Source organism: Phytophthora cinnamomi (genome assembly GCF_018691715.1).
Source record: "Phytophthora cinnamomi strain GKB4 chromosome Unknown Contig37, whole genome shotgun sequence".
In the NCBI taxonomy this organism is placed as follows: domain Eukaryota; phylum Oomycota; class Peronosporomycetes; order Peronosporales; family Peronosporaceae; genus Phytophthora; species Phytophthora cinnamomi.
Genome location: NW_027150970.1, coordinates 858601 through 882130, shown reverse-complemented (window position 1 = coordinate 882130; position 23530 = coordinate 858601). Strand labels below are relative to the sequence as shown.

The window sequence follows — 23530 nt, the reverse complement described above, 5'->3', positions numbered from 1 at the left end:
CACATCACCGTTATGTTGTCCCCACCAATCCGAACCTAAGCCGCACTTTATCGCAAATAATATATATATATATAAGAAAATATAAGCTAATCGAACGAATGCTGTGGCCGCGCGAGGAGTTCCACGCCGCGTACGGGCAGATCAAGCACGACGCGCTGCAGTCGGGCGGCGGCTGCAGCGTGCTGGTGCTGGTGGCGCTGGACGTGGACGCGCTGTGCGCCGCCGAGATCCTCACGCGGCTGCTGCGCGCCGACCTGCTGAGCTACTCGCTGCTGGCCGTGCGCGGCTACGAGGACGTGCTGCAGGCGCGCGAGACGCGCGTCCGCGGGGCCGACGGGACGCTGCGCGGCGGCGGCGAGCTGCGCTCCGTGGTGCTGCTGAACTGCGGCGCCATCGTGGACGTGGCCAAGCTGCTGGCGCTGCCGCCGCACGTCAAGTGCTACGTGCTGGACAGCCACCGGCCCATCCACCTGGCCAACATCTACGACGAGCACCGGCAGGTCGTGGTGTTCGACGACGGCGCGCTGGCGCTGGAGGAGTATCCGGCGTTCGGGCCGGATCTGGAGGTGGAGGACTTTGAAGAGGAGGAGGAGGAGGAGGAGGAGGAGGAAGGAGAAGATGTAGAAGGAGAAGAAGAGAGTGAGAGTGAGGCAGAGGTAGAGTTTGGTACGGAGACGGGGGAGAAGGAGAAGAGGAAGAGAGAGGAGGACGAGGACGTTGAGCAGAGCCCCAAGAGGAGGAAGGAGGAGGAGAAAGGAGGAGAAGGAGGAGAAAGAGGTGGAGGAGAGTGCGGTGATGGCCAAGAGACGCCGTCGAGAGGAGATCTTGCGCTACTACCGGGGCTCGTTCCATGGCGCGCCGGCCGCCACGGTGGCGTTTGAGCTGGCGCAGCAGGTGAACAGCTCGCAGCGGGACCTGCTGTGGTTCGCCATCGTTGGACTGACCAAGCAGTTCGTGATGGAGGAGATCGACGCGGACAACTACAACCTCATGGTCACCAAGTTCCAGGACGAAGTGCTGGCGATCGACGCGCCGACGCCCTCCAGCGGGCCCGGGGCGAATGGAGAGGAGGACAGACACCCGGGCTACGATGACGGCAAAATCAACTTTGAAGAGGAGTACCGCTTCATGTGCTACCGCCACTGGTCGCTGTACGAGGCCATGTACTACTCGGACTACGTGGCTTCCAAGCTTGGGCTCTACCACGATCAGGCCCGGCGCGTTGGCGCTCGCAACGCTTCAGGTGAAGGTGGAAACAGCGCAGGCGATACCGAGCTGCACAGGTTCTTGGCCCGCATGGGCTTCTCTCTAAGGCAGAGCCAGCAGAAGTTTTCGTACATGCCTCTGGAGATGAAGCAGATGCTGCGCGAAAAGACCCAGGAGATGGCGCCAGAATTTGGACTAGATGAGCTCTTCTACGGCTCCTTTAAGCGTACGTTCGCGTTTCAGTACCAGCTTTGCGCTGCTGATGCTGTGTACGGACTTCAAGCCCTGCTGGAAGCCCCCGAAAGCTATGTTGGTGCAGTATTTGAGGCCGAGACGCAGCACCAGCAACATAATTCTTTGACAAGACTTTTCTCGCTGGATTCGATCATGTCTTCTACCAGTAATGCTGTCGAGAAGGATGGGAAAGATCAAGACGCGGAAGCTGCTGAAGAATCCCCTCAAGACGATTTCAGGCAGCAAAACTTTATGCTAGCACACACAGCGCTTGCGTGTCAGTCAGTGACCTCCAGTAAGCTGATGGAGAGCGGTATCAAGGTGGCCATGTCGCTCAAGCAGGCTATTGTTCGTGTAGGACTGTCTATTATGGAGCGCAAGCTGCTTGTCCGCGTCAAGCACTTCCGTTACGTATGCTTGAACGTCCCGGAACGTGAGCAAGAGCTCTTTGCGAACGCCAACGTGCTCACCCAGTTAGCACTCTTCTTGCTCAATGTTCACCGTGCGAGCGGAAAGTGGGGCGGGCCCAATGCTCCCGCTCGGAGAAAACCCCAGGGTGAAGACGGTGAAAATGGAGAGGACGGCGACGCGGAAGAAGAGGCTCCTGTGACGAACAAGTCTATTGTCCCGCTGGTGTTGATCACGCGCAACCCAGCCCAAAACTGTTTCCTCGTCGTTGGTCTGACGTGCCCTTCGACTCCTGGCGAGATCCACCGAAAGTAAGTATTTAGCATAGCGGCTGGTTCCATTGCATCGAAATGCGTTGCTGACTGCTTTTGCTTTGTATTTCATAGCACACTAGGCACTGCCTTCAAGTTGGCTGCGGGTGAAACAGGTGCCAACTTCCGGCAGGACGGCTTTACGAGCGCCGTGATGGAAATTCAGATCGACGAGATCCAGTACTTCGTCGAGCAGCTGCACAACGTGCTGGATGCTTAAGGCTAACGACTCGGCAAGGTAACTAACTAAATAGACGCAGAGATGTCCAGATGTGGACGGTGTATTTCACTTCTTCAAATTTCTATCACGAGGTGTTGTTTCTCTATAGAGCTCTATCGAATTGCGCGGAACGAGTGCGAGGTGTGGAGAGCCTTCGGACCCGGGATCTCCGCGTCTCCAGCTATGCTGACACCGCGGCGTTTCTTGTGAATTTCTCCACGGACGAGCGGCACGAAGCACACGGGCATTAGTTTGCGGTGGATGAAGCTGGCGCCTCGACGAGTTACCCCAACGAGTGCTTGTCCACCACGTGGATCGTCGACAGGAACGACAAGTTGTCCACCGTCGGCCAACTGGTCCAACAGAGTTTGCGGCGGAGTGGAGACGGCTGCCCCCACAAAGATGAAGTGAAATGGAGCCTCAGCAGGAAGCCCGTGCCAGCCATTGTAGCAGTGCAATGACAGCACGCCACTCTTCATCAGATCGGGAGTCGCGTTCAGGATGTTCTTGCGTGCAGATTGAGCAAGCGCCGGTAGCAGCTCGAGTCCAAACACGCGACCGTCCGCTTCATTCACCAGACGGGCAAGCGCGGCAGTCAAGTAGCCGGATCCAGCACCCACATCAAGCACACGTGGCTTGAGGACACCCGCAAACGTGGCGTGGGCGAGCTCCAGGACGTGCGCGTGCTGTACACACAGCCAAACAGAGCGGTCAAGGTTATCACTCGAATCGATGAAGGTTCAGCGGAGCGGGCTCCCCTTACCATATGAGGTGCAGAGATGGTCTGGTTGAAGCCGATGGGGCACGGTGAGTCCTGGTATGCCTCCTCTCTGACAGCCCGCGGGACGAACAGTGCTCGGTCCGTGCGCTTCATTGCGTCAAACACTGCATCGGAGCGTACGATTCCAGCTTTCTGGAGGTTCTGCACCAGATCTTCGTTGGTGGATGCGCTGCAAGGCCAAAGCGGCAACATGGGCGCCATGGCCTCCTCTCTGGTGACGAGTGCGGCGCGAGTTTCACAGCTTGGCTGGCGTGGGGGCAACCAGAGCAACAAGAACTTGGCTGGGGGTTCTAGAATGGCGAGCGTGATACTATGGAAGGCGAGAGCAGGTCTCATGCGACTGGCCAGGCCACTGAGCACCAGCAACTCAACTGCCTTCATGGAGCTGCCTCGACATGCGATGAGCAGCTTCGCTTCGGACCTGGCCGCAACCACTAAAAATATGAGGACGATTAGTATGGCCAGCGTTTCGCTCCTAAGACACGCTTCGGAATAGACGACAGCAAGTGTGGAGGAAGAACAACGCGTGACGTCGAAGACGATCAAGCCACACGAGATCGTTGACGCAGATCAGATGCCTACGAACAGCGAAAGCTCAAGTTGAAGTTGTGGACGAATTCTTTTGAGATTCATACGATCAAGCTTGCAAAATTATAGGGCGGCTAATACTTTCTGGGGCTACGGTACCACAGCAACTTCAACTTGACCTCCACGGTTCTCGGCACTCGCGATGCACCGGCTTCAGCTGAGCTTGCGCTCGCGCTCCTTCACGAGCGGCACGTAGCAGACGCCAAAGAGTCGGCGCTGCGAATAGTTGTTGCCATGCCGCGTGATCTCCACGAAGATCTGGCCGCCACGAGGCTCGTCCAGCGGCAGTACGAGCCGTCCGCCATCCGCGAGCTGCTCCATGAGCGCTTGGGGCGGGCTTTCGGCTGCAGCCCCCACGTGGATGTAGTGGAACGGCGCTTCGTTCGGCAGGCCATCCCATCCGTTGTGGCAGCGCACAGACACGATTCCTCGGTCGACTAAGTCACCGTCGGCCATCTGGATGTTCTTCTTGGCGAACTGCACGAGGCCCGGGATGATCTCGAGACCAAACACGAAGCCACCTCTGTCTTCCACCAACCGACCGAGGCACGCCGTCAAATACCCAGAACCCGATCCCACGTCCAGGATACGCGGCTTTCTCACGTCCTTGGTCGCTGCATGACCCAGTTCCATTGCGTGGCCGTGCATGTGGGGCGCCGAGATGGTCTGGTGGTAGCCGATCGGGTGCGGGACGTCCTGATACGCTTGCAACTCGCCCACGAACCCTCCGTCGGGGGTCTCGATCTGCGCCAGGTACTTGGCGCGATCCGTCTTCAACATCGCCTTGAAAACGGCATCAGAGCTGATGACACCCGAGCGCTTCAAGTTCTTGACCAAGCCCTCATTGCTCGACGAGTTACACGGCCAAGACGACATCTCGGGCGAATGTATGCGGTGCGAGAAACGGCGTGTGGTCACCTTCTTGCTGAATCGGAGCGTCCTGACGAGCTTCTTGGGGTTTCCGGGCAAAAACCAAAATGGAGATGGAGGAAGACAAGCTAACGGTGCCTTGAGCCTCGTTCGATCCGGCAGTTAGAATCGGGCCAAGTATCTCAGCATCAATGCCCGTCCCAGGTAGGGACATGGACTTGAGGTCAGCTGAGGTTCCTTAGCCCATGCTCCATCACAGCTTGCACCAATGTGATATCGTTCAGTCCCAACTGTATTCATAAATATGAAGAGCGCGAGCTGCTCTATGCAGCGCTGATTTCATCCAGGAAGAACTGGAAGAGGTCAACCAGCTTGTTCGCGGTTGGACGCTTCTTCGGGTCGCTTTGCAGGCAGTCTTCAATTGCCCCAGACAACTTGTCGACGATAGCACTTGATGACGACAAGGATAAAGTCAATGAGGCCGCAGAAGATGTCGGTGTGGTGCCGAAGCTACTCTCGTCTGCGTCGGGATCTGCGCTACCGATGTTTGCCAGCATGCGCAGCTTGCTCATGAAGTGATGCATTGCAGCATTGTGCAGTTTGCCCTTCTGGACAGCACTGGCTGTTCTGGGAAGAGACGCTTCCTCTTTGCTTGTTCTTGTCGTTGCACTTTTTGATTCGTCCTCATGATCATCAATACTGAGCCTTAGTTGCTTGGGTCGACTCCGCGCCTCGAACTCATCGTTTGGTCGGTCATTCTGGAAGAAAATGTACGAGTAGAACCAAAGTTCCAGCAGTAGTATTCCGACGCTGTAGATATCAACATGAAGGTGTTTTGAGTTGTGATGTAGCACTTCAGGTGCCACTAGCGGTAACATCGGTCCAGCCTGTTGCTGGGGGTTTCTTCTTTCTGGCTGGAGGAATCGCACGCCCTCTCCCTCTTCCTCGTCGGAGTCTGAATTCTGGGTCGCAGGGGGCTCTACAAGTAGGACGTGTGTAGCATGATGCTTGTCATCACGGCTGTGGTGCCGAGCGTCGCCAATTTTGCACCGGAACAGCTCCGTCACCATCACGTTTCTACTTCGCAGGTCACTGTGGGAAATACCCATGCTGTGCATGTAAGCAAGTGCCTTGCAAATATCCAAAGCTATGCGAAAGCGTGTGATTAACGAGCTTTTCGACATTCCATACATCGTAGCTTGGGACGGGGTGATGTCGCTATCCTCGCCGGACAGGTTCTCCAGCGCAGATGAAGCGGATGCTTGGGATAACGATGAGTTGCTGAAGTTGGGGCGGTCCAGTGCATCGACTTCAAGCACGGCGGCTAGATCACCACCCTTTACGTATTCAGAAATGACACACAAATGTTCAGGATCTGACCACATCGTGCCCAGGCAAGCAACGATGTTCGGGTGGTGCAATGATTCCAGCAACTCAACATCTTTGATAGTATCAGCGAGTTCCTTAACTTCAAAGCGCAGCGTCATCATTCGTTTTACGACAACTTGTGTGCCGCAGTAATCACCCAGAAAAATTTCACCATGATAGCTGCGACTAAGAATGCGATGCATGTGGAAGGTCTCCCATTCCACGTCGTTCCATTCACGCATCGCCTCTTGTTCAGCCAGGGGAAGTGCACGCCATCGCTTTTCCTTTCGAATCTGAAAGTAGTCTCGTAAGGTGCTCAGCACGAGGTCTTTCGTTTCTTCCGGGAGGTCGTAGATGCGGAACGGCATTTCCCCGCGTTCCGAAGCGTCATCGTCAATTTCGTCATCTAGGAGCGAATCGCTCGGGCTTGTGGGCTCGGCTAGCTGGTGCATCATTAGCCCCATACGCCAGTCATTCATGGCCTCTTGCTCCTTGATATCCATTTTGCGCGTTCGCTTGGAGCTCTTCATGATCAAGTAGAGCAAGAATTTGCTGCTGAAGATTATACCCGGAATTGCAATTCCCATCGAAAGCGTAAGCCAGCACAGTATGTTGCACTCAAAGTCTTTGCACATTGTGCGGTCAGATTCCAGATCTGACGAGTATGGACAATACAAACAAACCGTGGCTCCATCTTCCTCTGAATACGCACGGGATGATACTTCGCTGCATGCCACGCAGGTCCCTGTTGAGTTGTCGTGAAAAGTACCCGCAACGCACTGAATGCAGCCATAGAGTGACACGTCTGAGCCTGTCGAGGATGTCATGTTAATCTCCTCGAAAACACTGCCGTTCGGGCAGTCATTGCGCATATCCACGTCCGATGACCATCCAATACCTGGATTGTCCAGTAGAGTACTTTACCGTCCAAAACAATTTAGTGTGAGCGCCTCTCAACTTTAAACTCCACAAAGCATAACGGTCGTACATATTGGTGAGGAGCTTCTTGACAAGCGCAATGAAATTCGTACTGGGGATGGATGTGATAAGGTTTGAGTCGAAATTCCTGGAACATGGAATTCGCCAAAAGCAAAGATCAGCAATAAAACAGGAACAAAAAAGAGAAATCGCCTCCGTACATGGACTCGATTGTATACATGATCGGGTCAAACACAGCGGAGCTGAAGTTAACGAGGCGATTGTTACTTAGATCTCTGGAAGTATGAAGGAACAGTAGTTAGTATCGCTAATTATGACAAAGGAGTGGAGTCCAAAATCGTACGAGTTTACTCATACGTACAATGTCACGAGGCCTATATACGGCGTGAGGGCATCATTCGTCGAAATAGACCATAGGTAGTTGCGGCTCATGTTCCTACCATCCAGACACACACCATTGTTAGTTTACAACACGCCAAGCAAACCTGAAACTATGGCAAAAACATGACGTACAGGTACACCAGATCGGAGGCTAGAAAGTTGTCAGGGAAATCAGGCATGAGGTCGAGCAGGTTTTCTTGAAGCTCTAAACGTTCCAGATTTGCTGGAACCGATGACAGCGTCAGTCGATGAATGTTATTGGCAGCCAGCCTCAGTTCCTGGAGTCCGTTGATGTCTTCGAACGCATATTGATCGATAACTGAGATGACGTTGTCGCTCAAATTTCTATTCAGGGGGAGCACACTTGTTAGAACACTTCTACGCACATAAAACTACCCTGTAAAACATAACCACTTACAGTTTTCTCAGCGCTGACATTCCGGAAAAAGCTTTGGAGTTGATGGTGAAAATGGCGTTGGATGCGAGCCGCAGCTCATAGATCCCTGAAGCGTCAGCAAAGGCGCCTTCATCAATCTCGACCAACTGATTATAGTCGAAAGAGCTGCAATCAAGCACCACGTTCGAGTCAGAACCATGTAGCAAAAGCCTTGATGTCCTCGCAAACACTACCGCACATGTATCCTTCAGCAACAGCGTTCCGAATGCCGGAGGGCACGTCCAAAATCAGGTTATGGGAGAAATCGAGGGCCTTCCACGACGAAGACGCCGTCAACAGCGTGTTAGGAACTGACTGCAGCTCATTAAATCTCAGATCCAGTGTATGCAGCGCCGTCAAATTCACAAACGAGTCTCCATAAATCTTCGATACGTTATTCTGCGCCAACAAGCTGAGTAAACGGTAGCACGTTAGTCTCCTACCAGCAACTTGTCAACCAAAACAAAGTGTCTTCACCACATACATGTATTGGAGCTTGGGCAGATTCACCAGCGCTTGCGACTGGACAGTCCGAATAGAGCTCCCATTGAACGACACTGTATCCAACACCGGGCAATTCATCACCAGGTTTGTCGGCAACACCGACACCTCCGTATTCGTGCACCTACACGAAAAGAAAGAAAAAAACAAAAAAATTACCAAAATTGCCCACAAAGCAACTACAAAGCAGGATAAACCTACAGCACGGTCTGCAAAGATGACATGTTGGCAAAAGATTGCGCCTCCAGCGCTGCCAATGGGTTGTTTGAGATATCTCTGCTCACACAAAACACAACACGGCAATTAATGCCTGCAAGCCAGCAATATTGTCACAACCCGTATGCTTACATGTAAGTCAGGCTGCTGGCCGTCTGGAAGAGCGAGGCCGGGATGCCGGTCAGCGAGTTGTTCTGCAGGAAGAGGGTCTTCTCCTGGGCCAGGTCCGAGGCCGAGAGCTGCGACACCACCGTGCCGTCGCTGTAGAAGGCGAAGGCCAGCGTGGATCCACTGCCAGAAGCCGTAACATTGGTGAGCTGTCGGCCAGAGAGCTCCAAACTGACAACAAAAAGTCGAAGCATACAGAAACAGACAATATTGGTAAATGACAACCGAAAAACTTTAATTGCAGCGCCAATACGCAGCGGCTGGGGGTGAACAGGGTAGCTACAGACAGCCAAGAGGATGCAGAATCTGACGCAGCTTCGTTACGCACCATTCCGCGCGTCCTGCCGCCGCCGCGAGCGCCGCAAGTTGGAGCACGCGCCTGCAGAGACGCCTCATAGTGTCCCTGTTTTTTCGAACTGAGCCTATTGACAATCAGTACTATTTTAGTCATTTTAATACTAGTATTTACAATTATAGTCTTGAAGTTTGTTCCTACAAGGAACCGGTACACTGTACCATTTCAGCTTCTGGAGCTTGCGTTGACGCTGGATGCCACTCTACTAGGGAATCTGAGCCACCGGCGCCATGTTCCTACAGCCGCGACAGACGCAGACGGAGCTCCACGGCTACTCGGTGTGCATTGCCTACAGATATCTGCGCTGTGTCACGCAAGAAGCGCGCGCCTAACGTGTTTATTCTGCTCGGAATGTGGCTAAATAGGTGGAGTTCAGCCCCTTCGTGGACAATTTGGTGGCGGTCGGCACGGCGCAGTACTTCGGCATCGTGGGCAACGGCCGCCAGCATGTGTACGAACTGCTGCCAGCAGGGGGATTGGCTCCGGTGCGTTGAGGTTACTGCAGTGTTGGTAGGGTGGAAGTTGGGACCTTATTGTGGTGAGTTCGGATCAGGTTCGAGCTTTCGACACGCCGCAAGGAGTGTACGACTGCGCGTGGAGCGAGAACCACGGCCAGCAGCTCGTGAGCTCCTGCGCCGATGGGTCGGTGAAGCTCTGGCACTTGCAGACGCGCGACCAGTTCCCGATCCAGAACTACCACGAGCACAAGCAGGAGGTCTCCGGCGTGAACTGGAACCTCGTGGCGAAAGACTCGTTCGCGTCGGCGTCGTGGGACGGCAGCGTCAAGATCTGGAAGCCCGAAGTGCCGCACTCGGTGCTGACGCTTGCGGAGCATTCGAGTGCGGTGTACAATGCGGTGTGGAACACGCAGAACAACTCGCTGGTCGCGTCCTGCTCGGGGGATGGGACAGTGAAGGTCTGGGACCTCAACAGCGCGCGCTCGGTCACTACCATCGCTGCTCATGGCAACGAGGTGCTCGCTCTGGACTGGAACAAGTACAACCAGTTCGAAGTCGTCTCGGGATCGGCCGACTGCACGATCAAAGTCTGGGTACGTTGGTCGGAATTCGTTTAACTTTCTCATGATTGATAGCCTTACTTATCTCGCATTGTATCGTTGCAGGACATCCGGAACCCAGCTCGAGAGGTGCGGATGCTTCCGGGACACAGCTACGCTGTGAAGAAGATCAAGTGCTCGCCGCACGACCCGGACGTGATCGCCTCGGCGTCCTACGACATGTCGGTCGGCATCTGGAACACCAAGTCGCCGTATCCTCGACTCCAGAACGCGCAGCACCACTCCGAGTTCGTTTTCGGCTTCGACTTCAGCCTCTTCGTGGATGGTCTGGTGGCCTCGTGCTCCTGGGACCGGCATGTGGCCGTGTGGAACTACTTCGGGGGTCCACCGCCGTCGCCGCCGCGTTAAGTTCGCATTCGCTAGCTAAACCCTCCATAATCCGATTGCGTTCATCACTATCAGCACCTCGATACTATTGACCGCAGGCAGGCATGGAGACGCCGAAGAAGACGGGCTTCTGGACGCAGCACGTGGACCCAAACACTGGGGTAATCGCTTGCATCTCCTCTATTAACACCAAACTACATCCTAGTCGTGTTTGCTCTGCTAACGGGCGCTTCTCCATTGCGAAATTCGGTGCCAAACTGTGCCCATGCTCCTCCAGCGCACGTACTATTTCAATATGGCGCTGGGACGGAGCTACTGGGAGCTGCCGTCGGAGCTGCAGGCTCAAGTGAAGAAGCCAACACTGGATGCACTGCGTGAGTGGGATCCAGAGACGGCGGAGCGCAAATACGGCGCTGCCACGCAACAGTCAGGAAATGACGACGACGAGCTGCGTCGCAAGCGGGAGGAAGCTCTGGCCAAGTCCCGGACGGAGGCTGCCGAGGGCCAAGCTGCATCCACCAAGCTCTCGCTGGAGGAGAGGATGGCTCTGGCTGCCCAGAAGCGGAAGGCCGCAGAGGTGCAGAGCAGCAGCCGAATGGCGTCCACCAGTAGCCACGCGGAAGGCTCCAGCGAGTACCTGGCGCTGGTGCGCCAGCTGCAGCAGAACGACGACGGCGAGGAAGGCACCGGCGGCAAGTGGCTGGTCAGGTAGGTGAATAAAGCAGAGCCAAAAGAGCAGATGAAGCCGATAGTTTATTGCTGAGCGCTCGCTGTGATGTTTGGCTGCTCGTTCTTCTGCTCCCTCTTTTTCTCTCTACGAAATCCTCGACGCGTGCCGCTTCTGCAAGGAAGAAGTGCACAGCAATGCATCAGCCATTTATGCAGTTTATGCAATTGGGTGGGCGGCAGCGGAGGCTGGGGACGCACCCGCTTGTAGGCCTGGTACCGGTCCTGGAACGAGATGGACTTCTCGTCGTGCGCCGACGGCTTCTTGGGCTTGAGGTCGAACAGCTCCTGGATGAAGGGCATCTTGGCCAGCACGCACTTCCACACCACCAGCCAGCTGATGGTCAGCGTCAGCAGCACGATGCACACGGCGCCTGACACGTACGCGCCGGTCACCACCAGCTCCTCCAGCCCCATAGTGAATTCCGATACTGAGGCTTCTTCGATGTTGCGTACTTAATGAGGTTAAGTTCGCACGAGACTAGCTTCAACTCGGACTTGGCTTGTTCTGGATGGAGCTGTGGAGAGTTCCGAGTGTGGCAAGATAATGGTACCGTGTGCGTCTATTTATTGTATGGGCGGCTAGTTAAGCTGCTGCTTCCCCTGATCGTAAAAAGTCAAAAACTGAAGACGGATCTGCCGACGTTCATAGTGTGGGTGGAAAGCGCCATTCGCTGTCTGCTGCTTGCAACAGCCGATCTTCTCCGCAGGCTACTGGTTCGCTTCACCGGAGCTGTGCTCAATGTTCCACGCGTGCACTTGATCGACTCGAGCGGGACTCTTGGCTGCAGCTTCAAAACAACAAGCGGCGTCTCGAATGTGCGCGCATTGCCCCCGGTCTTGTGTGCGACGTCCTCCGACAGGTCCACTCCAGCATCCGCGCGCACTTTGGGCGAGATCGCCTTACTCCAACGCCCTCATCCGTCCTCTCCTCCACTCGGATCTTCTTCCTCCGTTGCATCTCGAGCTGCTCTTGCGCTCGCTGCTGCTGTTGCTCTCGCTCGAGCTCCCGCTTGGTCTTCCGGAACACCAATGGCTTGGCGAGTGGCTTGGCAACAGGTGCAGCGTGCGGAGCCCCCTGGATCTCAATCGCTCGCCGCCTTGGACTGCGCACCCGGGGCATCTCGCTGATCAGCCGGGCGCAGGTCTCCTGGTGCTCCAACGTTGCCAATGTGCTGTGCAGCGCACGACTGTGCAGCAGCAGCCCCGTCATGGCGTGCCACGACCTCCTCGGCGCCACCTTCGAGCGTCTCTGCCCCGCCATGATCTACGTAGCCTGATGATACACTCGTCCAAACTGACAACAGCAATGGGGGAAGCGATGTCAGTCGAAATCGAAGCGTTGCACAGTCGATGCGGTGGTTGTTCGCACCTGTTGCAATTATTGAGTATTTCTCGAGCGTAGCTGGTCGCTAATTAATGACAAATCGGCTGAAGCGAGGCCGAAGTGGAGACGCGCAGAGTCGGCGTGGTGACTCCGAGGCGGAAGTTTGCACTCTGCAGTTTTGACACACGAAAGCAACAGCATCCGTTGTGTTTTGTTCAAAGTTCGGATGTTTGAATTCAAATTGAACCGCGAACATAGAGACGGTGTTTAAATCACCATTCTACGTGGTCCACGCATAACATACTTAATCCGCACTTAACTATGTATAAAACACCACTGTGCGTGGTCCACGCATAAAATACTTAACCCGCACTTAACGAGCAGACCCCCCCCCCCTTCATACTGAGCGCCAGATACTTTGATCGGACTGACGACGACATGGAGGCGCTGCAGGACAAGAAGGTGGAGTTCTTCTCCATGGAGAACATGAAGAGCAACGAGAAGGCCGTCGAGTACGTGCACACGTCCATGTGCGTCATCGCCGGCTGCATCGCCGGCATCACGGGCATGACGGGGCTGCAGGGCTTCGCCTTCCTGGCCGCCGCCTACGTGTTCACGGCCGTGGCGCTCTGGGTCTTGAAGCTCGGCATGGACGTCAAGCTCTACTTCAACACCAGCGCCTTCTCCTTCATCTTCTCGGGCGTCATGTCGCAGGCGCTGTCCTTCATCCTCTTCTGGACGCTCTCCTACGGACTCGTGCATATTTATTGACCGGCCCCAAGACCCACGAGAAGAGAAGAAGAAGAAGGAGAAAACCCATCAACCAAGCTACACACAGTGCAACCCAGCGGCCTCCACAACTGCAGACTGCACTACAAAAATACAGGACCACAGGGAGGAGTCATGCAGTTGCATGCAGTTGCAGACTCAAATGATCCAGATCAACGCTCCATGTCGGAGCGACTGCGTCGCTAGACCCCACGCTGATACAATCCCACCCTACACGTCTTGCTGTTGCTGCATACTTCCTTCCTGGTGTTTTAATCCTGTTGTCGTCAATGCAGTAGATACTGGGGGGGATGAACGCCGCCAACAACTCAAGACGGTTCCTGTTTTTTTTTTTCTTTTCTGGATTATATTGTAGTTGTTTTGCTGCAGTGGGAGCCCCTCCCTGCGGGGCCTATTGGCGCTGCGCCTCCTGCATCTTCTGCTGCATGATCATGAGCACGGCCTCCAGCATGTTGCGCTTGCCGTCGATGACGGTCTTGAGCTGCTCCGTGTTGCTCTGCAGGAACTCGACTTTCCGGTCCATGAACTGCTCGGCCTTGGCCGCCGACTGCTCCACGAAGTAGCCCGTGCCCACGTCCACCAGCACCTCGTCCTTGCTGGCCAGCCGCCCGGGCACGAACATGGAGGCCGTGAGCGGCACCAGCACCTCCTTGCTCAGGTCGGCGGCCGCCATGGCCTGCAGCGCCTCCTTGGACTCGGAGAAGCGCGACTGGGCCTCGCGCAGGCCGCCGAAGGACGCCGTGAGCTGCTGCAGCTCCTTCTCCAGCTGGCCCTTGAGCGCGTTGAGCTGCTCCAGCGACAGGTCCACGAGGTTCACCTCGCTCTGCGCGTCCGCCATGATGATACTCTCTCTGGAAGTGCCATCGACCACCAACGAGTGTATCCGTGTCAATTCCACCAATCACAGGGCTGTAATCGAATGTACAGCCAATGACAACGCGTTACGCGGGATTTGCAGCTTTGTTTTGACCAATTACAGCGCTAGTCCGAGTCGCTCGCGCCGCCGTCCTCGTCGTCCGCGCCCAGGAAGCTCCAGAGCTTCATGGCCACCTCGGCAGCTCGCTCACGTCGCTGCTCGTCGGTGAGGGATTGTCCTTGGTCGCGAACGTTGCGGACCTCCGAGATCAGCGCGCTGAATTCAGCCATGTCGATGTCGTCATCATCGTCACCTCCACCTGCGTCAGCTGATCCAGCGTCGGGGCCTCCTGCAATCTCCAGAGCCTGCAGCAGTGCTTGAAGCCTCGAATCATCCGTCGCAGCGTCCTGCCCTTCAGCATCACCACCACCACCACCAGCAATATCACCCGTTGCACTATTGTCCTTGTGCTCGACTTGGTTGTCACTCTGCTGCTCGGCTCTCTCTTCCTTCGTCTCCACTGCTTCCACCTCCGGAGCCGCGTCCTTCACCTCCGTGGGCTTGGCTTCATTGACCTTGGGCGGGTTCATCTCCATCGAGCGCCACATGTTGCAGTGCAGCGCCTCCAGCACGCGCTCGATGCCGTGCTTCTCGTCGATGACGTCGTCGTCGCCGCCGTCGCCCGCCTGCTGCTCTGCGTCCAGGTCCACGAACTCGAAGCCGTTGTCCTGGCACCAGCCCTGCATCTTCTGCACGCTCTCGCGCGGCGCCGCCGACGTGGTCGCCGCCAGCAGACAAACGTCGTAGGGCAGCGTGTCCACCACGCGCTTGGCGAAGCGCTGCACGTGCAGGAAGCTCTGAGCGTCCGCCACGCACAGCAGCGCCTCGTAGTCGTGCAGCGCGTGCTGCAGCGCCGGCTCCGGCGCGTTGTCGCGCACCTGGTGCTCGTGCAGCTCCACGGACGCCCGGTAGTACTTGGTGCGCAGGCTCAGCACGGCCGCGTCGAGGCTCTCGGCGTCGCCGCTGAGCTCGCGCAGCTTGGAGATCACCGCCCGCCTGCTGTCCTGGTCGGGGCCCAGCACCAGCAGCCGCGAGACTTCAGTTGTCATCTTATTGCTGAGCTTGTGACACAATTGAGCTCCTGGCTCGTGCCTCTTCAGATTCAAAAGTGACGGAAGGGTGGTAATTTACCCCTAGTAAAGTGCGAGGAAGGACTTTATTTGGTCAATTTAGTGCCATTTTTCAACTCAGTTTTGTTGCCGTTTCCGCAGAAAATCACTTGGCGTTCGTCGTTTTTTTTTTTCGACAAGAAGTTAGAAAACGTCTATTCGGGAATCCAAGAATGGTAAATACCAACAAACTTCCATTATGCCAAACAGGGTCCTGGTTGACACTGGCGCCTGAGTAGTTTTGTATGACCGTTTTACTTCAATTTAGCTGAAGGCGTGCCAATGTGCACGATGCACTTCGGGCATAATGTTGAGGTGTATTGTGCTATTGGCAAAAACCGAGCAGCTAATACCGTTTATGTCGTAGAAGGGTGAGGTCGGAAGCTACAAGTCCTGCGAAATAGCAGTAAGATGCAGTTCCTCGCAGGTTCCAGGCCGCTGGTGTCGGTCAAACCTCGCATACAGCGTAGACAGGGGTTAGCGACCCTAATTGCACGTTGACGAACATTATTTCAAAAGCGGTTGCGAATCCAGCAATTAGGCAACGTTCAATGTACGATTGTCCGATATCGATATTTTGACTTACGTGACTGTAACAACAACAACGTGTAAGTCGCCTTCTTTGGACGTTCGTTTGGTCTGGGAATCCGAACTTCTGGTCATCGGCTGAACCAACTTGTTGTTGGCATTCATCATGTCCTGCACGTCCGGAAAAGCCTAGCCGCATTTTAGAAATTGCCTACGTTCAGCCACTTGCCGATCTCACTGTCCAGCGTACGAGACTGACATCCAATAGCCTGGGGACTACGAAAGCTGCAGCCATCGGTCACCAACTCCGAACAATGCAGGTTACTTCTTATGGATCCACTCAAACTTGAACGTGTAGTCTGTTCCTATACATCACATGGATGCAAGAAATGTGAGAAAAAAAAACGTTACGGTCCAACCAACAAGAACATACCCAATTGCGGAATAGTGGACTGCAATAGCAGCACCGTTAATATAACGAGCTTGCATTGGATTTTCCCCCAACTACTATAAACCGCGTATGCAAGTTGCTGCACGGCAAAGTTGTAAATCATTCTGCGAAGCGTCCATAGCAATAACATGAAGATTGCGGCCTCCAAAACTCCGTAGATCTGAATGTGAGCGATATCGCTCCAGAAACCAGCTTCATCAAGACCTTCCAACTGCGGGTAGAATCTGCGGTTGGGCCAGTGGAAAAGCAGCACCAAATAGCAGCCTGGCACAAATGCAAGTTATTCACACGTGTTAGCAAGAAATATTGGTAGAACATTCTATGAAGTGTTTACTCACTGTACACTGCAGGTATAAGTGCTTTCACGAATTCACCAAGCAAAAAGAATTCCACGAAAAACATGATCTGAAGAATTTTGTGGAGCAGGAGGTGACGCTGCTGAGGCGTCATCTGATCGACAAGGGCAACCGTCGTGTGGTCAGTTCCGGTGGGGAAATTTAGGGGCCGGGTTGGACTTGTAAACGAATAATTTGGCACGACCCCGATATTGCTTTCAGCTGGCATAGGAGCAACCCGCGTAATACTGGCAAACCTTGCAATATAGTCGGTGGTGGTCTTGATTTTCTGCACTTTGAAGATGTCCGATCTCGACGGGAATGGCCTCGTGGGCAACACCGACTCCTCCCGCAGCTCCGGGTATTTGTGCGCAATTAGCAGTGCACTGGCGATGGCCTGGTCGATTTCCTCGTTAGTAGTTTCTCTGATTTCCTTAATCATGCGGCTTAGATCGAATAGTGAGGTCAGCATCTGCATAATGTCTAACGTAATGAGCACCACACTGCTTTTGCCTGATTGGAGATTCTGCATCGTTGACGAGATGAATAGCGCGTTGGCGACGTCGACGTTCAAAGTGACAACCTCGGGCTTCACGTCATCCTTCCCGCGGAGAAGACGGCAATACACGTTTTTCTGAATTATCTTGAACACTGAAACAAGAGCTGCTGCAAATGTCTGCCATTCGGCCGGAATTGTCTGAAAGATGACATTGAACGCAACGTACACCAATCCAGCTAACGCCGGCATTATCAACATGGTCGAGAAGCGACGCACTTCGCTCAGAATTTCAGCATGATTGCGAAGGAATTCACCTTTGGACAACTTGAGAGATAACGCTAGAGTCCATATCCAAGGGTTGGTTATCCAAATCACTGTGAAGGGAAGTGGATACCACAGCAGCATTATCAGGCACAGTGCCGACACCTGAACGACTACAGTTGCAGCAATTGTGGATAAAATGATTGTACGTCTGGAGATATCAAGTTCCGGCACGTACTGACCAAACATCCACGCCAGTGCATACGAGTCAAACAGCGTCACCAACGTTCCACGAACCCAAACGGTCCCGCTGTGTGCCAAACCAAGATCCGGTGATTCGAGTGGCAAGGCGTCAACAACTGCTGCACAAGCCAAAGGGAGAATCGGGATCGTACCCAATACCACGAGCGACCGACGAATGCTGGTGGATTCGCGATATTTCTGCAAGGAAATGAACCGCTCGACCGAATAGCTACCATGAAGTTCCACTTGAATGGACTCCCACCTTCGTACCAGTGCACGAACGCCACAGCTTACTCGAGCAAGAGTTCCACGCATTCAGTCGCAACGATCGGACACGCTAACGTTCGGATTGGGTTATGGGAAAATGAGTATTTCGGGAAGCCGTGTACTATAATATCGTTTGATATTATCAAACGATGTGCTCGACAGGGTAATCTATTCTGCTTTTGCGCCTTTCTAAATGTTCTCCACCCGCGAACAATCCGATTGTGCGGACTACTAGCTGGCCACTCATAAAAAACACTGATTTTGATGGTACGATCTTCACTACGCGCACCACATATCTACCTAGATTCTATCGTGAAGAGGACGTCTAGTGCTTCCCGAAGAGTGCTGTTCATTTTCACTAAATGCAAGTGATTGAACACAACAGATGCGACGGGGTAGACCTTATTGCTGCGATGCTTTGACGTACGCGACAGCGCGAGCGATAGCATGCAAGCCGCGTTCTTGGACGTCCGGCATTCATCATTCCTTCATTTGCGCGAAAAATCGCCACCTTGTCGAAAGTGCTGGATCTTTGAGTTCACCCATGGCTGGTTTTCCTTCTCGCTTCATAGAGCATCGTAGGCATTAAGGATGTGCGGTTCCTGCAGGGCTATCTACGGTTTTGATTCCTTTATTTGTCCGCAAGATCTAAGACAGTCATCAGCTACGTGAAATGCACGGCGCCAGTAATGATGGACCCCGAGATGCCGATTACTGTTTGTGTGTCCATTCAAACTTGAACGTGTAGTCTGTTCCTACGAATTACATGAATGAAAGACATGTGAGGAAACAAAAGTTTATGATCCATGCAGGACATACCCAATTGAGGAATCGTAGACTGCAATAGCAGCACAGTAATTACCACGAGCTTGCATTGGACTTTCCCCCAACTAGTATCAATTGCGAATGCAAGTTGCTGCACGGGAAAATTGTAGGCCATTCTTTGGAGCGTCCATAGGAGTAGCACGAGTAATATAGCCTCCAGTAGTCCGTAAATTTGAACGTGCGCGACAACTTTCCAGAGGCCAACCTCGTCGAGGCCTTCCAACTGCGGGTAGAATCTGCGGTTGGGCCAGTGGAAAAGCAGCACCAAATAGCAGCCTGGCACAAATGCAAGTTATTCACACGTGTTAGCAAGAAATATTGGTAGAACATTCTATGAAGTGTTTACTCACTGTACACTGCAGGTATAAGTGCTTTCACGAATTCACCAAGCAAAAAGAATTCCACGAAAAACATGATCTGAAGAATTTTGTGGAGCAGGAGGTGACGCTGCTGAGGCGTCATCTGATCGACAAGGGCAACCGTCGTGTGGTCAGTTCCGGTGGGGAAATTTAGGGGCCGGGTTGGACTTGTAAACGAATAATTTGGCACGACCCCGATATTGCTTTCAGCTGGCATAGGAGCAACCCGCGTAATACTGGCAAACCTTGCAATATAGTCGGTGGTGGTCTTGATTTTCTGCACTTTGAAGATGTCCGATCTCGACGGGAATGGCCTCGTGGGCAACACCGACTCCTCCCGCAGCTCCGGGTATTTGTGCGCAATTAGCAGTGCACTGGCGATGGCCTGGTCGATTTCCTCGTTAGTAGTTTCTCTGATTTCCTTAATCATGCGGCTTAGATCGAATAGTGAGGTCAGCATCTGCATAATGTCTAACGTAATGAGCACCACACTGCTTTTGCCTGATTGGAGATTCTGCATCGTTGACGAGATGAATAGCGCGTTGGCGACGTCGACGTTCAAAGTGACAACCTCGGGCTTCACGTCATCCTTCCCGCGGAGAAGACGGCAATACACGTTTTTCTGAATTATCTTGAACACTGAAACAAGAGCTGCTGCAAATGTCTGCCATTCGGCCGGAATTGTCTGAAAGATGACATTGAACGCAACGTACACCAATCCAGCTAACGCCGGCATTATCAACATGGTCGAGAAGCGACGCACTTCGCTCAGAATTTCAGCATGATTGCGAAGGAATTCACCTTTGGACAACTTGAGAGATAACGCTAGAGTCCATATCCAAGGGTTGGTTATCCAAATCACTGTGAAGGGAAGTGGATACCACAGCAGCATTATCAGGCACAGTGCCGACACCTGAACGACTACAGTTGCAGCAATTGTGGATAAAATGATTGTACGTCTGGAGATATCAAGTTCCGGCACGTACTGACCAAACATCCACGCCAGTGCATACGAGCCAAACAGCATCACCAACGTTCCACGAACCCAAACGGTCCCGCTGTGTGCCAAACCAAGATCCGGTGATTCGAGTGGCAAGGCGTCAACAACTGCTGCACAAGCCAAAGGGAGAATCGGGATCGTACCCAATACCACGAGCGACCGACGAATGCTGGTGGATTCGCGATATTTCTGCAAGGAAATGAACCGCTCGACCGAATAGCTACCATGAAGTTCCACTTGAATGGACTCCCACCTTCGTACCAGTGCACGAACGTCACAGCTTACTCGAGCAAGAGTTCCCTTCATTAATCCTTTCAGAGGCGGCAAGGGAAGTGAGTATTTCGGGACGCTCCCACGGGATCATGCAAATCGAATACCAGCAGAATGTCACCAGTGATCGAAAGGAGTAATCTATTCTGCGCTACTTAGTGTGATACATGTATTCTCCACCAGCGGTGAATCCGTACTTTTGGACAAATAGCGCAATAATCTTGCATTCTGTAACGAAGGGCGTTGTTTCAACTCCAGCACCAAAGAACACCTCGACGATCACGAGACAAGATGAATCTAGGACCATCAAAATCGTAGGACTGATACTGCTGATAATGCACTTTGTGCTACAACGGCGATTGAGTAGGAACAGTTACCATTTTAGCCGGTTACTTGGCTTATGCTACTGAGTCTATTAGCCAGTGGCACACTTGGTGAAAGTGCAATTATTTGGCGAAGTTGAAGGTGAAGTCGACACCTGTTGGAGCACAACGGGTAAGTGGTATGATCTAAATATTCGAATGAAGCAAACCTACCAAAATGTTTAACTCGAAAACACAGCGTAAGCATGATCCAGACCATCAACTTGCACTGAATCAGAAACATCTGTGTCTCCAAAACGAACGCGAGATGATACAGGATCCGCATCCCGCAGTTGCGCTTAATTACTACAGCAAGCATTGCGAAGGACAAAATCTGAAGTAATCCGAAGACGAAAACGGAAACCACTGTAGTCCCGACATTGTCGCGGGTGATACCAGCCAACTCCGAGTGGTATTTAGCGCTAGGAAAGTGCACCATCATCAACATGTAAGCAGCGTAAAACAGTGGAACCACAGCCTCCAAGTAAGCAGTAACAACGAGGCATTCTATCGTGAAGAGGGCCTCCAGTGCTTCCCGAAGAGTGCTCTTCTTTTTCCCTAAATGTAATTGATTGACCACAACGGATGCGACGGGATAGACCGTATTACTGCGTTTTCGCGCGCACCACGAACGATCTTTTCCAGAAGGCGTGCCACGGGATTGAACTTTAGGAGAGTTCCGCGCATGTACAGCTTCGTCTGGACCAATGGGATGGTGATTATCGGCGTTGACTGCCTCAGTAGTGCTCTCCAGTTTGTCCAGAAGTTCTTCATCGTCCTCGGATAATTGGTGTGGGAAGCTGGAACGTATCCGAATACTTGAGCAGAACTGGTTGTCGAATTTCATGGGATCTCTACACACCATGCTCGTCGAGACAAGTAGATTGCAACTCCTTGGGAAAGCCCTAGCAACCATACCAATTCTCGTTCGGATCGTTCTCGTCTTGATATGTAAACCGTAGATCATAAGGACAGACTGGGACAAATCCGCAATAGTCATCACAGTGATGGCGGCAGTCGAAGTCGCACTTTGCATACACGTCGCCACATAGATTGCGTTGAAATAATCGACTGTGAAGATGGCAGCTTCCGGCATCATGTCTTCTAAGTGCACCGTGCACCGTAGAACCATATTCTTGAAGAATACTTTAATGACAGGAAGGAGCAGTATAACCGGGAGTTGATACTGCGTTCCTTGTGCAGTTCGAAACAAAGCCTCGTAAGCAGGATACGTGAACAATAGAGTAAGTTGTATTGTCACAAATGTCATGTAGCGAAGGAGTTGGTCCGGATGTGTTAGCATTTGGCGAAAGATACGAGCTCCGGTCACGAGTCGAAAGACGATGATCTGCACCAGGTAATACATCGGGCCAAACGTCAACAGAAAGAACGGAACTGGAAACATGGTATGTGCTACGATGGGAATAGCGCATGCGGTGAAAATGGTCGATGTGCACCCGGCCACAAGAACCAACTGTGCTTTTGAGAGCGATATTTCCTTGACAAAGTAGGGGGCTTGGCCAACGTTGGTTAAATTCACCACGAACGCGACGATAGTCATGCGAATCCAGAACCCGTAATTAACGCGCCAGCCTTCTTTCGGATCTTGCAGTGGAATTAGCTCCTGCAAAATGACAAGAATCGTCATGGGGAGTGGGGTGCCAATAAGGAGGAGAAGAACGTGCTGGAAGGAGACGTTTCTTGAGTAGGTTTCGAGAGCTAGAGATCGGTGAATGGAGTACTTCCCGCCGTAATAGCTGACCTGCAGTCGCTTCCAGTCACGATGAAGCCTCCACCCCCACGTCACTAGCATCGCCCCCATCATGAAAGTCAGTGACAGTATGCAGTCAACTTGAGCAAAAATGGACGCCTATTTGAGGTTAGCTGATGAAAGTATAAATCGAGAGCGCACCAGAGCGTTTCCATGGATGTGAAGTTAGATCAGCTGTACGTCATCCAAGCTTTATAGATTCGCCCATTGTTGAGTATTTGGTCTACTTGGCTGTCTGCAGTGCGCACATCAGTCGGCAACTCTGGTAGAACCCACTGCCCAAAAGACTGTATTCAGTGTTTATGTATCCACTCAAACCTGAAGGTGTAGTCCGTTCCTACACATTTCCAAGTTAGACAATGATGCAATTTACAGGCTACCTCGTTGCACGCACCCATTTGCAAAATAGTAGACTGGAGTAGCAATATCACCCAAACTAGCAGCTTGCCTTGAATTTTACCCCAACTACTTGTGATCGCGTATGCGAGTTGCTGAAGTGGGTGCCTGTGTGTCGTTCTGTAAATCATGCCAACGAGTAGTGCGAATGATCCCACCTCCAACAATCCATACACAAGAATGTTGCAGATTTTCCTCCAAAATTGAGCTTCGTCAAGTCCGTCAAACTGTGGATAAAAGTGGCGGTTCGGCCAGTAGAAGAGAATTACGAGGTAGAGACCTAGCTCAAACTCACAGCAAGTTAGCAGTAGTACCTCAGTTCATCATAAAAAAATACTGAGGATGTAGACTCACTGTACATCACAGGCATGAAGACTTCAATAAACTCGGTGAGCAAAACGAATTCTGTGAAAAACATGATCTGGAGGACTTTATCAAGCAGCAAGTATCGTTCTCGCTGCGTGATGCGCTCAATAGCCACCGCAGTGTCGATACCACTTTCAGTCGCGTACATCTCTTTTGGCAATACATGAGGGGCCGTTCGACCTCCCCGAGGTGATCTTAGAAATGTTATACCGTTCTCAGCTGGCATAGGTGCGACCTGTGTCTTGCTCGGCCCGGATTTGGGTATACTAGTGTTGGTATGTCTTTGGTGAAATGACAGGAACCACATATCGGCCTTCGATTGAGTTAAACTGTCGGTTACGTG

At 52.9% G+C, this 23530-nt stretch overlaps 12 protein-coding genes across 12 annotated transcripts; 4 read left to right on the top strand and 8 right to left on the bottom strand.

The window, feature by feature from the left end:
* Positions 1-98: 98 nt before the first annotated feature.
* On the top strand, positions 99-2379 carry IUM83_11883 (cell division control protein 45; the record flags this gene model as incomplete). The annotated part of the gene is made up of 3 exons (XM_067936470.1): positions 99-645; positions 737-2159; positions 2235-2379. 3 exons carry the CDS (start codon positions 99-101, stop codon positions 2377-2379), a joined length of 2115 nt encoding a protein of 704 aa, XP_067792099.1.
* A 113-nt stretch (positions 2380-2492) lies between these two features.
* IUM83_11882 (Protein-L-isoaspartate O-methyltransferase) lies at positions 2493-3361 on the bottom strand (the record flags this gene model as incomplete). Its single annotated transcript, XM_067936469.1, has 2 exons — positions 2493-3065; positions 3143-3361. The coding sequence occupies 2 exons, from the start codon at positions 3359-3361 to the stop codon at positions 2493-2495; spliced, it is 792 nt and encodes a 263-aa protein (XP_067792040.1).
* Positions 3362-3901: 540 nt separating this feature from the next.
* Positions 3902-4624, bottom strand: IUM83_11881 (protein-L-isoaspartate O-methyltransferase; the record flags this gene model as incomplete). The annotated part of the gene is made up of 1 exon (XM_067936468.1): positions 3902-4624. One exon carries the CDS (start codon positions 4622-4624, stop codon positions 3902-3904), a length of 723 nt encoding a protein of 240 aa, XP_067792039.1.
* A 317-nt stretch (positions 4625-4941) lies between these two features.
* On the bottom strand, positions 4942-9023 carry IUM83_11880 (TKL protein kinase; the record flags this gene model as incomplete). Its single annotated transcript, XM_067936467.1, has 12 exons — positions 4942-6641; positions 6756-6904; positions 6975-7052; positions 7126-7200; positions 7287-7361; positions 7439-7651; positions 7725-7868; positions 7942-8154; positions 8227-8367; positions 8445-8519; positions 8592-8798; positions 8956-9023. The coding sequence occupies 12 exons, from the start codon at positions 9021-9023 to the stop codon at positions 4942-4944; spliced, it is 3138 nt and encodes a 1045-aa protein (XP_067792070.1).
* Positions 9024-9212: 189 nt separating this feature from the next.
* Positions 9213-10408, top strand: IUM83_11879 (Peroxisomal targeting signal 2 receptor; the record flags this gene model as incomplete). The annotated part of the gene is made up of 4 exons (XM_067936466.1): positions 9213-9260; positions 9348-9467; positions 9536-10033; positions 10106-10408. The coding sequence occupies 4 exons, from the start codon at positions 9213-9215 to the stop codon at positions 10406-10408; spliced, it is 969 nt and encodes a 322-aa protein (XP_067792218.1).
* Positions 10409-10491: 83 nt separating this feature from the next.
* Positions 10492-11099, top strand: IUM83_11878 (putative peroxisomal targeting signal 2 receptor; the record flags this gene model as incomplete). The annotated part of the gene is made up of 2 exons (XM_067936465.1): positions 10492-10548; positions 10665-11099. The coding sequence occupies 2 exons, from the start codon at positions 10492-10494 to the stop codon at positions 11097-11099; spliced, it is 492 nt and encodes a 163-aa protein (XP_067792219.1).
* Positions 11100-11201: 102 nt separating this feature from the next.
* IUM83_11877 (uncharacterized protein) lies at positions 11202-11530 on the bottom strand (the record flags this gene model as incomplete). Its single annotated transcript, XM_067936464.1, has 2 exons — positions 11202-11228; positions 11315-11530. 2 exons carry the CDS (start codon positions 11528-11530, stop codon positions 11202-11204), a joined length of 243 nt encoding a protein of 80 aa, XP_067792217.1.
* Positions 11531-12198: 668 nt separating this feature from the next.
* IUM83_11876 (uncharacterized protein) lies at positions 12199-12719 on the bottom strand (the record flags this gene model as incomplete). The annotated part of the gene is made up of 3 exons (XM_067936463.1): positions 12199-12410; positions 12486-12525; positions 12717-12719. The coding sequence occupies 3 exons, from the start codon at positions 12717-12719 to the stop codon at positions 12199-12201; spliced, it is 255 nt and encodes an 84-aa protein (XP_067792192.1).
* Positions 12720-12878: 159 nt separating this feature from the next.
* Positions 12879-13211, top strand: IUM83_11875 (ER membrane protein complex subunit 6; the record flags this gene model as incomplete). The annotated part of the gene is made up of 1 exon (XM_067936462.1): positions 12879-13211. One exon carries the CDS (start codon positions 12879-12881, stop codon positions 13209-13211), a length of 333 nt encoding a protein of 110 aa, XP_067792191.1.
* Positions 13212-13620: 409 nt separating this feature from the next.
* IUM83_11874 (prefoldin, alpha subunit) lies at positions 13621-14067 on the bottom strand (the record flags this gene model as incomplete). The annotated part of the gene is made up of 1 exon (XM_067936461.1): positions 13621-14067. One exon carries the CDS (start codon positions 14065-14067, stop codon positions 13621-13623), a length of 447 nt encoding a protein of 148 aa, XP_067792216.1.
* A 143-nt stretch (positions 14068-14210) lies between these two features.
* IUM83_11873 (uncharacterized protein) lies at positions 14211-15194 on the bottom strand (the record flags this gene model as incomplete). Its single annotated transcript, XM_067936460.1, has 1 exon — positions 14211-15194. One exon carries the CDS (start codon positions 15192-15194, stop codon positions 14211-14213), a length of 984 nt encoding a protein of 327 aa, XP_067792214.1.
* Positions 15195-16103: 909 nt separating this feature from the next.
* IUM83_11872 (uncharacterized protein) lies at positions 16104-23335 on the bottom strand (the record flags this gene model as incomplete). Its single annotated transcript, XM_067936459.1, has 7 exons — positions 16104-16147; positions 16216-16497; positions 16572-16747; positions 16826-17014; positions 19268-19707; positions 22980-23101; positions 23176-23335. 7 exons carry the CDS (start codon positions 23333-23335, stop codon positions 16104-16106), a joined length of 1413 nt encoding a protein of 470 aa, XP_067792215.1.
* Between the last annotated feature and the right edge of the window lie 195 nt (positions 23336-23530).